General features: G+C 39.4%; 1 protein-coding gene across 1 annotated transcript in view; it reads right to left on the bottom strand.

The window, feature by feature from the left end:
* TRPC6 (transient receptor potential cation channel subfamily C member 6) overlaps positions 1–17010 on the bottom strand; it is a 97369-nt gene that overhangs the window by 58708 nt on the left and 21651 nt on the right. The window contains exon 2 of the mRNA XM_042839311.1: positions 1406–1621. Coding sequence (XP_042695245.1) covers positions 1406–1621 — 216 coding nt within the window. The remainder of the gene's footprint in view (positions 1–1405; positions 1622–17010) is intronic.

The raw sequence follows: 17010 nt of genomic DNA, 5'->3' as shown, positions 1-17010 counted from the left end.
AATATTCCTCAGAACTAGTTACATTTATAAAAAAATAAAATAAAATACATCTGCTCCTTTTCCTTATAAAACATTCAATTTTCCTGCTTTTTTGTGCCTGAACTTTACAAGAAGATGATAGTTCCCTTTTAGGATCTTCTTAAGTTTAACTTTCACCAAGAACATACTTTATGATGTACTCCACGTCGTGTACATGCTACATGTTATGTACATGTTATGACAAGGATAAACTGAGAATGATTGAACCATTCTTGTCTATCTTCAGCTCTGTTCTGCTTCTGGAGATTTCATTCAGTAGCACAGTAAAAATCTGTCTCAAAACAGAAATAATAAATTCACCTAAAATTTACATGAGTTTCAAACTCCCAGGAATAAGGATGTGAACTTATGCTTTGGGCCTGTTAGGGTGAAAAAAAATGCACAAATGAGCAAATAATCACAGAATCATATAATCATTAAGGTTGGAAAAAACCAATAAGATCAAGTCCAACTGTCAACCCATTCCCACCATGCCCACTGAATCATGTCAGTGTCACTCACTTTTACATTCACATGGTTCTTGAAAACCTCCAAGGATGGTGATTTCACCACCTCCCTGAGTAGCCTGTTCCAATACTTCAGCACTCTAAGAAGAAACATTTCCTAATATCCAATCTGAACCTCTCCTGGTGCAAGTTAAGACCATCACCTTGCATCATATCAATATAAGAGATTGAGATGAAGTAACGTAATGATGCTCACCAAAGCTTTAATGAAACAGGGGTTTCAATATTTAGAAACCTTCCCTTAAGAAGAAGAGCAACACAGGTCCAGCCCCATCCTCCTGGCTGGAGCAAAAGCCAGAGAACCCTATGTGCTGAGCACAGAGCTACAGCTTCCATTGGTTTAACTTCCTTATACTAAAAAATCAATGGACAGTAGACAGCCTGTTATGTTTCAGTAATAAAGAAAACCATTATATGGAGAGGACTGGTATCTCCATATACATGAGTGACTTCATTTGTGGAAGTAGTAAAAGTAATCCACATAAGCTTTGTTAAAAGAAGCTAGCTTTTGGTGTAACTGTTACCCTCTTCTTGCTTTGCTACAAATGCCACTGCAGCTTGAATCTGGAGTGGTATCTTTGGAAACAGGGCCAGAACCACATACCTGCATTTCATGTATATTGTATAAAATTGCCATTTCCTTCCTTTTATGTGACCTAAATAAAGAACTCATGTAAGCAAAGAATGAGCTTTTTCTTTTAAAGTGTTCTAAAAACACTTCACATTTTACCTATAAATAAGTAATAGTGATATGAAGCATCTGGGCCAAGTTCAGTGTACAAAAATTCACTCAGCTATCCAAAACAGTGAATAGATTCACGTAATGGTACCCTTAGTTTCAGAATAGATAAATTTCTTACCTAAGCACATTTTGTGCCTCCTTAAAAATGTGCAATTCCCAGCACCAACAGAAGTGAAAAATAAGGTGGATGAACAAGGTGAGCAAGGTGGATGAATAATGTGGATCATCAAGATGGCAGGCTCTTGTCCTGCTGGGGGACTTCAACCACCCTGAGGTTGAACCACCCATCTGTTGGAAAAGTAGCACAGTGAGTTGCAGGCAATGCAGGAGGCTCCTGGAATGTATCAAAGATAATTTCCTAAGCCGGCTAACAGACTGTCCCACCAGGGAGGATGCACTGCTCGAGACATTGCTCATCAGGGCAAGCGAACTGGTTGGTGACATCAGGATTGGAGACCATCTGGGCTATAGTCTCCATGCAATGACTATAGTTCAAACTCTTGAGGGCTACTGGACAAGCAAAGAGTAAAATCGGGAGACTTAATTTCAGGAAAGCCAACTTCCAGCTCTTCAGGGAGTTAGTCAACAAAAAAGCCCCTGGGAAACTGTCCTAAGGAAGCAGAGCAGAGAGGGCAGATTTTTAAGGAAGCTTTCCTTAGGGCACAAGAGCTCTCCATTCCCAGGTATAGAAAGGCAGGAAAGGAAAGCAAGAGACCAGCATGGCTGAACGAGTACCCACTGGTCAAACTGGAGAGCAAGAAGAAAATGCACAGGCAGTGCAAGCAGGAACAGGTAACCTGGAAGGAGTATAGGGATACTGCTAGGCTGTGCAGACATGGGGTCATGAAGGCCAAGGCCCAAATGGAACTGAACTTGGCAAGGGGTGTAAAGGATAAGAAAGGCACATCAGGTACATCAGCCAAGAGTGGAAAGCCCAGAAGGAAGTATCCTCCCTAGTGAGCAACATAGGCAGGTTGATAACAACAGACAAGGAGATGGCTGAGGTATTCAACAACGCTTTTGCCTTCACTGCTGACTGTTCTACAAACAGCCCTCAGCTAGATAGTTCGGAAGGATGGAACTGGGGGAGCATTGCCCCTTCTACTGCATGCAAAGATCAGGTTTGCAGATATCTGAGGAATATGAACATTCATATGGGTCTGAATGAGATGCATTCCAGAGTGCGAAGGAAATTGGCTGATAAAATTACTAAGTCACTTCCAATATCTGAAAAGTCATGGTAGTCAGGTGAAGTCCCTGGTGACTGGAAAAAAGGTGATATAGCACCCATTTTTAAGAAGGGTAGAAAGGATGATCCAGGGAACTACCAGCATGTCAGCATCACCTCAGTGCTGGGGAAGATCCTGGAACAGATCATGCTGGAAGCTATTCGGAGGCATGTGAAAGAAGGGATGTGGGAAAACAAGCATGACTTCACCATGGGCAGTTCCTGCCTGACCAATAAACCTTGTCGCTTTCTATGATGGTGTGACTGTCAGAGAACAAGGAAAGAGCCATTGATGTCATTGATCTGGACTTCAGTAAGGCCTTTGACATTGTCCCCTATAACACCCTTCTCTCCAAATTAGAAAGATACAGATTTGATAGGTGGACTGTTCAATGGACGAGGAACTGATTGCAAGATTGCACTCACAGAGTGGCGGCTCAATCTCTAGGTAGTGATCAAGTGACAAGCAGTGTCCTTCAGGGGTCAGTACTGGGACCAGTGCTCTTTAACACCTTAATCAATGACATCAACCATGGGATCAAGTGTGCCCTCATCAAGTCTGAAGATAATGCTGAGCTGTGTGGTGCAGACCAGAGGAGGGCCATAGAAATGATCCAAGGGATGGAACACCATTCCTATGAGGCCTGACTGAGAAGGCCGGGGCTGTTCAGCCTGGAGAAGAGAGGCCTCTGGGGAGATCTGATTGCAGCCCTCAGCATCTAAAGGGGAGCTATAAGAAGGAAGGGGACAAACTCTTCAGCAGGATGTGTTGTGATAGGACAAGGGGAAATGATTCCAAGCTAAAAAAGGGTAGATTTAGACTGGATATAGAGTCACAGAATCACTCAGAATCACAGAATCACAGGGTTGGAAGAGACCTCAAAGATCATGAATCTCCAACCCCCCTGTCACACGCAGGGCCACCAACCTCCACATTTAATACTAGACCAGATATATAGATATAAAGAAGAAGCTTTTTACAGTAAGTTTGGTGAGGCACCAGAACAGGTTGCCCAGAGATGTGGCGGATGCCCCATCCTTGGAGACACTCCAGGTCAGGCTGGGCAGGGCTCTGAGCAAACTGGCTGAGCTGTAGGCGTCCCTGTTCATTGCAGGAGAGTTGGATTAGATGAGCTTTAAGAGTCCCTTCCAACTCAAAGAATTCTGTGATTCTATAAACACAGCTCTTTTCATAGGGTCTGCATGTTTTGGGATATTGTATTTTTTGTTTCTCAAAGTGATTATGGAAAAGAGGACTGGGAAAACATATAGAACAGGCATTACGAGAGTCTGAGAAGAAGCATGCACAAGAGACTTTTATTATCCATTCTGATAAATTTTCCAATAGCAGTTAAAGAATTAAACATAAAAATAAGTTCAAAACCAAAGAAAAGGAAAAGATGAAATACACTTGAAATAGTGAAAGTAATAGACATATATAAATGAATGCTCAGTATTCCTCATAAAAAACTTACTGAATTTTATCTTTCTCCTGATTGATGTATTTGTATGGAGAACAGCACAACGCTGGAAAATTAATCACAAATACAAAATGTAGGGACCTTGCTCTCAGGCCTTCATGAACAAGTTGTACTATTTGTTCCTGCTTTCTATGCATCTTTTTTACATCAGTCTCTAACCACGAATCCTATAAACCTGAACTTCAGGCCAGAGACTTCAATTGAATTTTTTTCATTTTGAGTTTATTTCATTCTATGACAGGTCATTAGTAAGGAAATTATGCTTATTTTCTGTGTCAACTTTAACTGCAACAGGCTGAAAACAAGCCTTGCATGGTACTTGTCCTTTCTCTGCATCATCATTCATAACAAAGTCTACCATGGCCTAACTCTTCAGAGTTATGTGTATGCTGGACCTGTGTTGAAAATGTTGCTTACTGCAATTGCCAGAGCTATGAAGACAGACTGAAAATAGCAATAATGAACTTGCTGAAAGGATGTTAAGTGCACTCCAAACATAACAGAGAAGAAAAACAATCCCAAGACAGAGGCTACATATCTCATTACATTTCTGCTGCCCATGGGTTGTAATTTTTAAATTTTGAATTATCATATTTCAATTAAAATTCAAAAGAAATTAAAATTCAAAAGGAAGAAGAAAACATCAAAATAAGTGAGGAAATTATTTCTAAATTAGTTAAAATGTAAAGTAAATTATCAAAATAAACAATAGCAAATATTAAAAATATATACAACTGAAACAACTTAAGTCTTGATTAGAGGCTCTTCCTTAGGGGGGAAACAAAAACAAACAAACAAAAAAATGTTGAATGAAGCCTGATTCCTCTGAGTAGGACTTGTCAGAATGGCCCACAAAAAAAAATCAGTTGGATGACCTAAAGGGGTTGTGTTATCATTCCACAGCTGTATCAGGAAGCACTGTTGACAAGAAGGAAAATAATGTCAGAAATCTGATTTATAAACAAGCTTCTCATGCTGGCACCTGGATTATTTAAGGCACTTAAAAAATGACAAGTCAAAGGGGGGAAAATGTTCTCTAAATAGGGGACAGCATGAGAAAATTCAGTGAAAAGTTAACAACCAGGACCTCAGGTCAGGAAATTATTCAAGAATACAAACTCAGTTTCCTGAAGCACTATAAGGTCTTGGATGTTTCTCTGCAAAACTAAAATGCATCAGAATCAAAGAAAGCTTGAATTTGGGTCATGCACATTGCAGGGGAGAACACTGTCTAGCCCTTTCTGGCTGCATGTCTGCATTCTTCTTTTGCATCATCGAATCAGCATTTTTCAACAAAGAAAAAAAAATAGAAATAAAAACATCATGGCCTACTCTGTTCAGACTTTATGTTTCTTGTGCTACTTTAAGAATTCTTGTACCCTACAAAACATTTTTCTGGATTTAAATGCCAGAGAAATTACCCTGCCTGAACTCCTAACATCTCCACACTCCAAGTGCTGGGAATTCTCATGCTGTACAACCAAACAGATTCCGTTACAAAGAAAAAAATTATCTTCTACAGTCTCTGTTTCTGGAAATCTTTGGGAAGTGGTCTAAATGTGCTTCTTTAGAGTAATGAAAGGGTAAGCAGCAATCCCTCTGTGTGAACAGAATGTAATAAAATGAGTGAACATACAGCTCCTTCTGGAACTTCTGTCCTCCCTCTCGCATAATAGAAATGCGCCAGCTCCGCTCACAGCTGGATCAACACCATTCTGGGTCTCTGTGTAGCACAAAATAGCAGAGAAAATAGCAAATAACAAAACAAAAAATTATTTTCCCAAGAAATCATGGGTGACATTTATAATGCATAGGAAAGAGTCTGAACATGTTTTGTTAGATTCCCATGTTACATGTTACCTTGTACGCAGGCAAAGCTTCTTAGACCTACTGGCACTTCCACAAAAGCACTGAAAACCCACAGGCTGACCTTCCAGATGAGTTAGTCCTTTAGCAAAATAAGGAAGTAAATAAGTAGGAAAGAAACTTGCAAATATCACTAGCTGGAACTGACCTGGATGTCCATAATTCATTTGGGTTTATATCTGTCATTATTCATTTATATCATTTATATCTGTCAGCTAATTATGTTTCTGTCAGCTAATTATGTTTCAAAACAGTAACAAGCTAAGATGATGCTGCTTCCCTTGTAATAGCAGTAACTCAAATTCAAAATCTGCAGACACTAAATGAAAAAAAATCCCATTGTAAACACACTTCAGATGGGATCAAAGAAAGTGAAGATAAAGGATGAAGCAGTTTATTTTTCTGAAGTTCACCAGTGAGGAACTGAAGGGTTTGAGTGACTGCAGGTAAGGAGCAAAACCGGAACACTACTTTGGGATTCTCTGCAGGCCTAGAAGTGCAAAGTCTAAAAAAAGCCTTAAATGGTTTTCTTGGGGTCAAAAGGACCATTAAAATTCCCATCTTCAAAGTCAGAAGCTGGTTTCCAAATTGCCATTTTTGTGCCTTAAAAGGAAAAATAAGTCTTGTGTTAGCATCTCACGCTCCATGTCAGGCACGCTGAGAGGCACCAATCGATTTTTATCTGCTTTCACTTCAGAAAACAGTGTGTCGCCAGACCCCTGCGGAACAGCACGTCTTTCTTCAGGCTTTGCAAAAGCAACGCTACTACAGACTGAATAATTAATATTGTGAAATAAATAAATAAGGCAAAACATGTAATCCCTTGTGGCTCATGTGGCAGTGGGCATTGCTGTGTCTAGGGCAGCTCTGTGTAGAACACAATGTCAGAAGGTATTAATGTCCAATGTTCCTAAAGTGCCTGTTTTGCCAAGAGAAAAAAAAAGCACATACCAAGTGCTGTACTTGGCAAAGAAGTAATAAGTCCCTTATGTATAACAACATTTTTCGTGTTCTACTTCCTTTATTAATATAGTTTCTGAAATCATCTTTCTGATGGGGAACCATGGCTCTTTGCATAAAGCAGCTGCACTCAGTTTCAACTTTGCATGCTGAAATCCTTTCCAGAATGAAAACTTGTATTGGTTCCATATGCACTGAATGCAATGACACAATAAAAGTTTTTTGAAAATACTACATATAACTAAATAAATTTCCCTCATTTTATGAGAAATATTTTCCCTTCATGCATTATTTATCTATGCAGCATGTAAAGCCTCCTAATTCTTCCTCTGCTGACTGCTCAGCAGACACCCAGGAAGCATCACGGAAAAGCTTGCAGGGAAATCTTGATCTATATCTCTATGATCACCATCTGTCATGAGAACATTTTTTTAAAGAAGACAAACTGGCAATTGAACACTTCCACCAGCTATCCCAGCTGTCACAGGGTTCTCTAGATGTGCCCCAATACTCTGCTTCATTTTGCTGCAACACTAAGAAAGAATGCATATGGAAATAGAGGTTTTATAGGATCGTCCATCATCTCACCTTTCCATGGGTTTCATTTTGAAAGGCTTTCCCATGATAATATCCTACAGTCTCAGTTTCTCAAGTAAGCAGCTCAATTTGCAGCTCAGTTTATAGAAGGCCAATCTTCCCCTACACTGAAGTCCAGACACTGGGCAATAACTTTTTGATTTTGATGCACAAAATATCCATTGATAAGAAATACAATGTATGTTAGTATGATGTAGTTTTCTTAACAAAACAAAACAAAACAAAACAAAAAACATCAGCACAGAGAAAATAATCTGGCTTTTAATGGACTGAAGACTGAAGATATACTCATGTTGACACCAGAGCTGACTTGGTAAATGAAATAATGTCTAATCATACCCTTTATGTGTGACACAATCAGATGAGATTGATCTGACTAAATATAGATATACACAATGCAGACACTGTGCTAAGCACCCCAAACCTTCACCAGTTGATGGACACAAATAAGCCCTTTCACAGTAAGGTTTGATGTCCTAAGTAAGTGTTTAAATTGCATTGCACACTAAAAGCGTTTATTTACCTCCATCAGTTATAAAATTAGCTAAGCATGCCTAGCTGAGATGCAGATATCAGATCTACACCACTAAAGTTACCTTAAATGATTACAGACTTTTTCATGCTCCTACTCCAGTCCATATTAATTGGTGCAAAAAAGACCCCTTTTTATCTACAAACTTTATCTTGCTGATGTTCTTAAATCACTCTGAATATAGGAAAATTGCCTCTGAAATCTCAATATTCATTTTTGAAATTGTACATCCGTTTATGAAGGAAGATACTGAAAACTATGCTTGAAGTTGTATGCGAAATCGGATTAAAAGCATGAATCCCAAAGGTTTATATGTGAACAAATGCCCTCTTAAGTACATAGTTTTCTGACATTCGGTCTAAGCTCTGGCAAAAGGTCAAATAGTGCTGTGAAAATTCCCCAGGCAGTTGCATTTGTACCATGTCAGCAGAAGCTAGTTAAAGCCAAACATCTCTTTGGATCAGATCCAAGTGTTACTGACTCGTGTGGGAGCTGCTCTGGACCTTTAATGGTCAAAAAGGGACTGAAAAGTGTTGTGATGAGATCTCTTCTATTTGGAAGAGCTGAATCGCTATCAAAATAAGCAGTCACCTTACTTTAGTTAGCACTTTGTATTAGAACATCAAAATGAAGACAAAAAGCTCTTACTCCATCAAAGATAATGAAAGTTTTGATGCTCAGTCCATTGAATTCACTGTATGATTTGCAATTATCAAAATCACAGCTCTCAAGAGAGATGTGTTCTGCTTTGCTGCACTATGCAAAACAAATTCATTTGCATAAATTTAGAAAAATCCTACATGTTGCCTTTATAGTAAAGATGAGTGGTTGACTTCAGTACTGAATTCAAGCTTTAACAGTTTTATGGGTTTACAACACCTCCCTGGCATATATTTCACTAGATTTCTGAGGAGACAAAGACAACAGATAAATTCAAAGTGAATTCCTGAAGCAAAAGATAAAAAAAAATTACTAATGCAAATTAGCAGGAGAACAAACTTTTTCAATGAAACAATTACTTTGTACTTCTTTTAAAGCAATACGATAATCACATTCCATCACTTTTCTATCACCACCAACATGAGAAGCCACCTAACACCCTTTTCCAAGCCCCGTAGGAAAGGTTTTCAAATAGTTTATGAAATACTCTCATACTTTTTTTTTCTTTTGTTCATAGATATTTTTGATTGACTTAGAATAATAGTTTAAGCAGAAAAGTATAAAGAACATAAGTCTAGTCAGAAAGTTGTTCAAGAATCATTTTTCCCTTAAGTAGCTGATGTAACAGAAGGCTGGATTTGAACAAATATGTCCAGTACAGAATGCTTTATGCTGGCATAAGAATGAGTGTAATTGCAATCAAATGTTTAATATCTGTACAACAAATTCAAATCTATCAAAAAATGAAGGAAAGATCCTTGTCTTGCTAAATATGTTACATTTCATGGAATTTCAATTATTTAACTTCAAAATTACTGTCAGCCTCTTGCTCAGTATTCATAAGAAATTAATTGGCATTCTCATTGTAATTCTGCAGGTCTATCAGCTATAACTATGACAATGCTTTTTCTTTTGGTGGTGGTTTACAAAATCAGACAGTTCTTACGCACAAGATAGATGGCTTATTCTCCCACAGCGAACTCCTGGGTGGTTTTGTCCTTTCCACGCTGATGTGAGGTTGGCCGGCAGATGCTGTATATGCTCTTAGCTTGTGGCTGTCATTGGCATGGTGCAGTGGCTGGGTTACAAACCCAGCTGGGAGGCTGAGGGTTTAGACTCAACATTGAGTTAATTGTGATTACTCAGCTCTGCAGCAGGAAGTTTGCACTGGGTCAGCTCAGAAACTCAACAGAATGAATGCATGCCTGCAGGCAAAGATTATACAGATGCTGCAGTGTTGTTTTTTATTTCCATTAATGTGTCTGCCCAGGAATTTTGATGTGTCTGTTTCTACTGCATGAATAACAGAAAAATCTCCGTGACTTCAAAGATGACTTTAACTAACAACTCAGTGATTAAAGGCATATGATCTATTTTTCTTCTATCATCACTCAATTATAATCAAGACATAGAGGTGATGCCTTATATTGATTACAGAATTTGGACCCCATCAAAAAATTCCCTTCCTTACAGTCTTGTTTTTATTTCATATAGAAGAACATTTTCCAAGTGTTGTTTTTTTTCTTATTATCACAATATTTTTCCATTTACTCCACTGCTTCAGATAAAAGACTGCAAATTAATTACATAGGAGGATTTTAAAGACCCAAAGGACCTTGATAAGGCCCATCAAATGGGATTAAATTGTTGTGCGCTTCTTCTTGGATGAAGCCTTCCTCACTTTCTGTTTAATTTTCTATAATGTTTCTTAACATATAATTTAAGAACTCTATCAAGACAAAACATTTTTAACTGAAGTTTCAACTTCTTCCAAGTGTTTCAATTTTCCATTTCTCAAATTCCCTCTTGTTTACAGCCTGTAGATGTTTCACATACACACTAGTGCAGAGTCACGCCTTCTTTTTACTAGGTTACAAATTAACATTAATTTTAAAGTAATACTTATATTTTTGCATTACAAACAGCATATACAGAAAAAATCAAATTGTCAGCTTTTTCCTAATAAATGTAAATCCGGATTGATTAAAAGAAAATTCAAGAAGACTGGGAAAAAAATGTATCTAATACTTCTTGTAGAAAGAACAAAGAACATTATACACTCATAATGATTTTGAGACCTCAGGCTTTTTTGTCTCCCTCTCAAATGCATCAATAACACCAGAGCATTCTTCCCTTCTCTTTGTTCTGTTTCATTGCTTGTCTTTGGAAATATATGGAGGAAAAAAAATAAAAATGTCATTCAGCTAGACCTGTTTCCTGGGATATGAAAGGTTTATTATTTGTTTTGGAAACACGGGAGCTTTATTAGGGTTATTCTTGGACATCTGTTCTCTCCACGTTTTTCTTCAGGACCCAGTGTGCCTTTTTCAACTTTCTGCAAGTTCCCAGAAGTTTCACAAAACACCTGCAAACAGAATTAATAGGTACTGGGTATCAAAACAAAATTTATATTTTCAAGTCTCCCTTGTAATCCTGTTGATCACAAAGGTACTATGTTTTTTTAAGTGTCTAGACAGCATATGACACACGGGGCTTATGTTCAATGAATTCTTAGGTTTTCTGTACTAATAAATGAATAAGTACCAGGGAATGTTCCTGGGTAGTGGTCCTCAGTCTGTATGGCTTATGTGTTATCACAGACACAGGCATGTATTTGGACTCAGCAACTAACACTCCCAAATATTCCCATTTTGTGCTTAAGAGTTAACCTAGGCCATAGAAAATTTCAATTAGGTAGTCAGCATGCTGTCATTCTGTTTTGATAATTGAAATTTTAATAAATGCTCATGGGTTGTTCAGAGCCAATCCACTTTGGTTGCACACTTCATTTTTTAGCATAAACACAGCCTAAGAGCTCTTCCAGCTTCCCAGATATTCATCCCATGGAGATACCAGCTCTACATCAGAACAAGATCCAGAAAAACACAATGCAATTTTACTCCAACATCTTTAGGCTTCCAGAGAGAGAAAATGATTGTGCTGGCTGGGAGGCAAACATAGCATGCTACAGAAGAGTGCTCAGTCTGGTCAGTAGCAGAGCCAGAACAATGAAGCATGCAGCAGAAAGCACCTGCCATTCTTTTTCTCTACAAATTTACATAACAACAAGTCTTTTTCTGAGCATAAAATAATCACTTCAACTCCTATTTTCGACAAAAGGAGGGAGGAATCTGCATCTTCTTAATGATATAATTGTATTGCAAGCACTTGCATACCAACCTTCTCCTTGGAACCCAGCATACCAGAGACATCTGGTTATTTTACCTGTTTCCAGCAACTCACTGCACCTGGCATATGAGATCAAGAAGAGTAAAGGAATAAAACAGTATGGCAATATGAAAGGTTTCGACTTGAGTCGAAGAAATCCCAGATATGTATACAAACTGGGAGAAGAACTGCTTGAGAGTAGCCCTGCTGAGAAGGACTTAGGAGTCCTGGCTGATAAAAAAATGAATATGAGCCAGCAGTGTGTGCTTGCACCTGGAAGGCCAATGGTATCCTGGGTTCCATCAGAAGAGGGGTAGCCAGAAGGGACAGGGAGATGATTTTCCCCCTCAACTCTGCCCCTTGTGAAGCTCCAGCTAGAAAACTGCATCCAACTCTGGGGCAGCCAACACAGGAAAGATGCAGAGCTTTTGGAGAATATCAAGAGGAGGGCCATGAAGATGATCAAAGGGCTGGAGCACCTCCCCTGCAAAGGCAGGCTGAGGGAGCTGGGCTTGTTCAGCCTGGAAATGAGGTTGTAAGGAGACACTCTTGCAGCTTTCCAACATTTAAAATGAGTTTATAAACATGAGGGAAATAAGCTTTTTACACAGCTTGATAGTGATACAATAAGGAGGAATGGTTTTTTAGGTTAGACTTCAGGTGGAAGTTTTTCACGGAGAGAGTGGAGAAGTACTAGAACAGGTTGCCCAGGGAGGCTGTGGATGCTCCATCCCTGGAAGTGTTAAAGGCCAGGTTGGATGGGTCCCTGGGCAATCTGATCTCATAATCGAGCAGCAGGCAACCCCGCCTGTGGCAGGGGAATTGGAAACTGACGATCTTTGAGGGCCCTTCCAACCCACGCCATTCCATGATTCTATGAAAGCCATGTATGAGCCTCATCATAGAGATCATCCTCTTTATCTTTGATACAATTCTGAAAGGAGTGCAAGAAGAATATAATCTTGCATTGGAGGTACAACGTTATGATCTTCCATAAAATACTGTTTGCCTGCTCTATAGCTCTTATTAGTTATTACAAACTGTTATTTTTGAATTTATCTTCACTTATTTTCTTCAGAAAAGGCTTCAATTTATGTTCTATGTTTTCCATCCTTTATGCTTCTGTTACTGGTCTGAATTTTGGTAGTGACATTGGAAGCCATTGATTAAGGAAGCTGATGACTTTCACTGCAACAGTTCTCTGGTTATAGTTATAGCTGTAAATCCTTTACTGTTCAGATTAAATGATCTGGGGAACTTCTATGTTTTAGTTGACTTAATTTGGTGCTTTCAAAGGGCTCCCCAAGACACACCTGTATTTATCTAGGATCAACTAACTTTAGACTGATGAGTCTTGCTTCTGTTAAAATTTGCAGATGTTAGCTGTGACCTGTCTTGATATCCCCTATCAGAATATTTTCAGTTATACTTGTTTTTAACAAGGGGAATATTTATACCACACAACAGTAATAAAATAATCAGGGTTGTGACATGCAAAAATTTTCATAAGAAACATACTGAAGAGTACTTTGTACTGCTTAAGAAGTATATTATACAGGAGTTAACAGAAGTACAGTATCTACCAGAGACTCTGCAAACAGTCAACAAACAAACAAAACAAAAAAAAAAAAAAAAAAAACACAAAAAAAACACAAATATTCTACATCGAACACTGCAAATAACTTTTCAATAAAATACTATCATACACTAAGTTCCGAAGCATTTCTCAGGCCAATTTCTCTTTTTCGTTGCTATGAAACACCTTGATTTTATTAGAAGGATTCAAGAACATATTTACACTTCTATCATACAACTATAAGTACATTCCCTTTCAGTGTATTGTCAGAGACGATTTTTTAATGGTTGTGTTGTGGCCATAATACACAGCTAAATGAAACTGTCAGAAGAGATGTATTTATTAAGCCTAACTCAAAATTCAGCACTGAATAAACTCAGGAGATTAATGGTTCCTTCCAAACTTCATATAAGAGTTTCTTTTCTATAAAACTAAATGGAGGCAGGAGGGATAGGAAAGGCATAGATTGAATACCATGATCTAGGAAGCAGGACTTTGGAAGCGTTCACTGATCACTTTAGACACAATTAAACAGTGTCCACCATTTTCTTCAGGCTTTTCTTCTGGAATCAGCACTAAGCAAACTGAGGCTCAACAGAAAACTTTTGGAGCAAGGAAAACCAGTGCAGTGAGGTACTGAGGAATCAGACAGACGACTTGTCTGTTCCAAGCAAAGGACTCTGTATTTGCAACGTTCCCAGGTGAGGGCAATCAGAGGGAACATGTAGATATGCACATAAACAAATGTCTCTATCATTTGTGCTGTTTTGCTCCTATTCTTAGAGCTAAAAAAAAGTTGGGGTTTGGTTTTTTTTTTAAGAACAAGGAGACGAGCTGTTTCCATTGGCACTAACTGGTACAGAATATTTCACAGTTTTAAGCAATAGTTTACATTGCAGGCCTGTGAGATGGCTCCTCAGCACCTAGCCTACACCTAGTAAAAATGCCCTGTCATGCTTCAGGTCATTTGTGCCTACTGGCATGTAGGGGCCTACAGCCACAGCTGCTATACTCAATTCCAGTAAACTCACTGCTGAGAACAATGGGTGCATGAAAACCAACTGCTGGGAACATATCCAACAACACTTAATTCCCAAACTGTGAGGGGAATTGTTTGGGAAACTCTAGATGGTTTAGGGAAAAAGCGTGCCAGGGAACTTTCCAACTTGTTACTCGCAAGCAAAGAATCAGTTGAAGATACAAAAGTCAGCAACAGCCTTGTCTGCAGGGACTATGAGGTTATACAGTTAATACACTGAGAGAAGATAGGAAGGCAAACAGCATGATTACAGCAAAGATTAGAGCTTGTTCAAAGACTTGCTTGGCAGGATCCAGTAAAAGGACAAATAAGACAATGAAAGATGGCTGATCTCAGGTTAACCCTCTTCAACAGTAAGAAAGCAGTCCTTTGTGATGTGGAGAACACTGAGCAAGTATGGCAAAAGGAAGGCATGGATAAATAACAACATCCTGGCTGACCACAGGTGCAAAAAGGAAGCAAAGGGATAGTAGAAGAGATTGAGTGCAATACAAAGACAATGCTCAACCAGTCAGGGATTGAGTCCAGCAAACCAAAGTTCAGGTAAGTGTGAAATTAGCAAAGGCTGTGAAAGGCAACAGGAAAGGATTTTATAAGTATATTGGTGGCAAAATAGAGCAATCAGCAATCAAGTCTGTTACTCAGTGGGACAGGGAAACTAGTGACCAAGGACATGAATAAGTGAGGTACTGAGCACTTTCTTTCCCTCCACCTTTACAAGTAAGGTTAGTCATATAGCCTCTCAGATCCCAAAGCTAGCTATGAGTCTGGGAGAGTAAGGCACTATCTACATTACAAGATTAAGCTGGGCAATATTTAAGTCAATCAGATATACAAATCAAATTGATCAGATGCATCCAAAGTTGATGAGGGAGCTTGCTAATACTATCAAAAGGTTGTCCTCTGTTGTCCTTGAAACATTTTGGAAACTAGGAAAGGTTCCTGATTCTTGATGACAAAAAGGAAGAACATATAGTATCCATTTTTCAAAGCAGGGCTCCCTAGAAGTAGGATATGTGGAACTGTAGGTCAATGAACCCAAACTCAGCTCCTGGGAAAGTTAGACAGCAAATTCTTCTGAAAGGCTTTTCCAGTACATAAAGGAGAAAGTGACTGGCAATAGTCACATCAATTTACTACAGGCAAATCATGCTGATCAATTTGATTGCATTCTGTGACAAGATAATGGGCTCACTGCACTGAAGGGAGAGCAATGGCTGCCAATTACATTAATTTTAGGAAGGCTTTCAATATAATCTCATAGATAAATTGCCATGATGTAGTGTGGCCACAGACATGATTAAGTGAGCAGAAAACTGACAGGACTTTTGGGTTAGCTACAAGCACCACAAAATCCACCTGCTGCTGGTTACCATCAGGGAATAATACTGACATCTACAGTGTTTAATGTATGACATGGACTGTGAGACAGAGCACAGCTCTGACAAGTCCCTGGATGATACAGAAATGGTGGGATTATTTGATACACCAGAGGGTAGGCTGGACAAATTGGACAAATTGTAAATTGTAAAGGCTTGCATCTGGGATGGATTAATCCCATGCCACAGGCTGGGGACAAACGGGATAGAAAGCAGCTTTCATGAAAGATCTGGATATCCTCAGGCTGAAGAGAAGTCTTCAGGGTGTCTTTGTGGCAAAGGCAACCAACCATGTACACACTGCATCAACAGAAATGCTACCAACAGCAACAGTTCAAGTAAAGTGATCCTTCCCCTCTGCTGGGCACTGATGAGACCCTACTGAGCACATCTGGAGTGCTGTATCCAATTCTTGACTCCTTAGGACAAAAAGACAGGTATGTCCTGAGACAAGTCCAACAGACACTGCAGATACGTAAGAGCACAGGAAATGAAAACCAAGAAAGTAGGCTTGGTCATTCTGGAGAAGAGAAGCTTGAGGGGAAGATCTTCTCGCTTTCTACACAACTTAGTGAAAGGATATGAAGACAAATGAGCCAAATTCACCTCAGAAATGCACACTGAAAAGACAAGATGCAACAGGCAGAAGTTGTCTCAGAGGAAATTCAGATTTAGTATAAAGAAAGTACTCCTCACTGTTCCATAGGCTAAACAGAGAATCTGTGCAATCATCACTGCTGGCAGACATTCAAATTCATCCTAATAATGCCATGAATGCTCGGCTGAACATGAGCCGACAGTGTGCTCAGGTGGCCAAGAGGGCCAACGGCATACTGGCCTGCATCAGAAATAGTGTGGCCAGCAGGAGCAGGGAGGTGATCATCCCCCTGTACTCAGCACTGGTGAGGCCGCACCTCGAGTACTGTGTTCAGTTTTGGGCCCCTCACTACAGGAAAGATGTTGAGATCCTGGAGTGTGCTCAGAGAAGGGCAACAAAACTGGTGAGGGGTCTGGAGCACAAGTGTTATGAGGAGCGGCTGAGGGAGCTGGGATTGTTCAGTCTGGAGAAGAGGAGGCTCAGGGGAGACCTCATTGCACTGTACAACCTCCTGAAGGGAGGCTGTGGTGAAGAGGGATCTGGCCTCTTCTCCCAGGCAACGAGCAGGACACGGGGCAATGGCCGCAAGTTGTATCAGAGGAGGTTCAGGTTGGACATAAGGAAGAACTTCTTCTCTCA

The sequence above is a fragment of the Centrocercus urophasianus genome, unplaced genomic scaffold, assembly GCF_019232065.1.
Source record: "Centrocercus urophasianus isolate 14NV4802_14NV808 unplaced genomic scaffold, USGS_Curo_1.0 seq_9, whole genome shotgun sequence".
Taxonomy (NCBI): Eukaryota; Metazoa; Chordata; class Aves; order Galliformes; family Phasianidae; genus Centrocercus; species Centrocercus urophasianus.
This window is presented reverse-complemented; position numbering and strand designations above follow the sequence as displayed.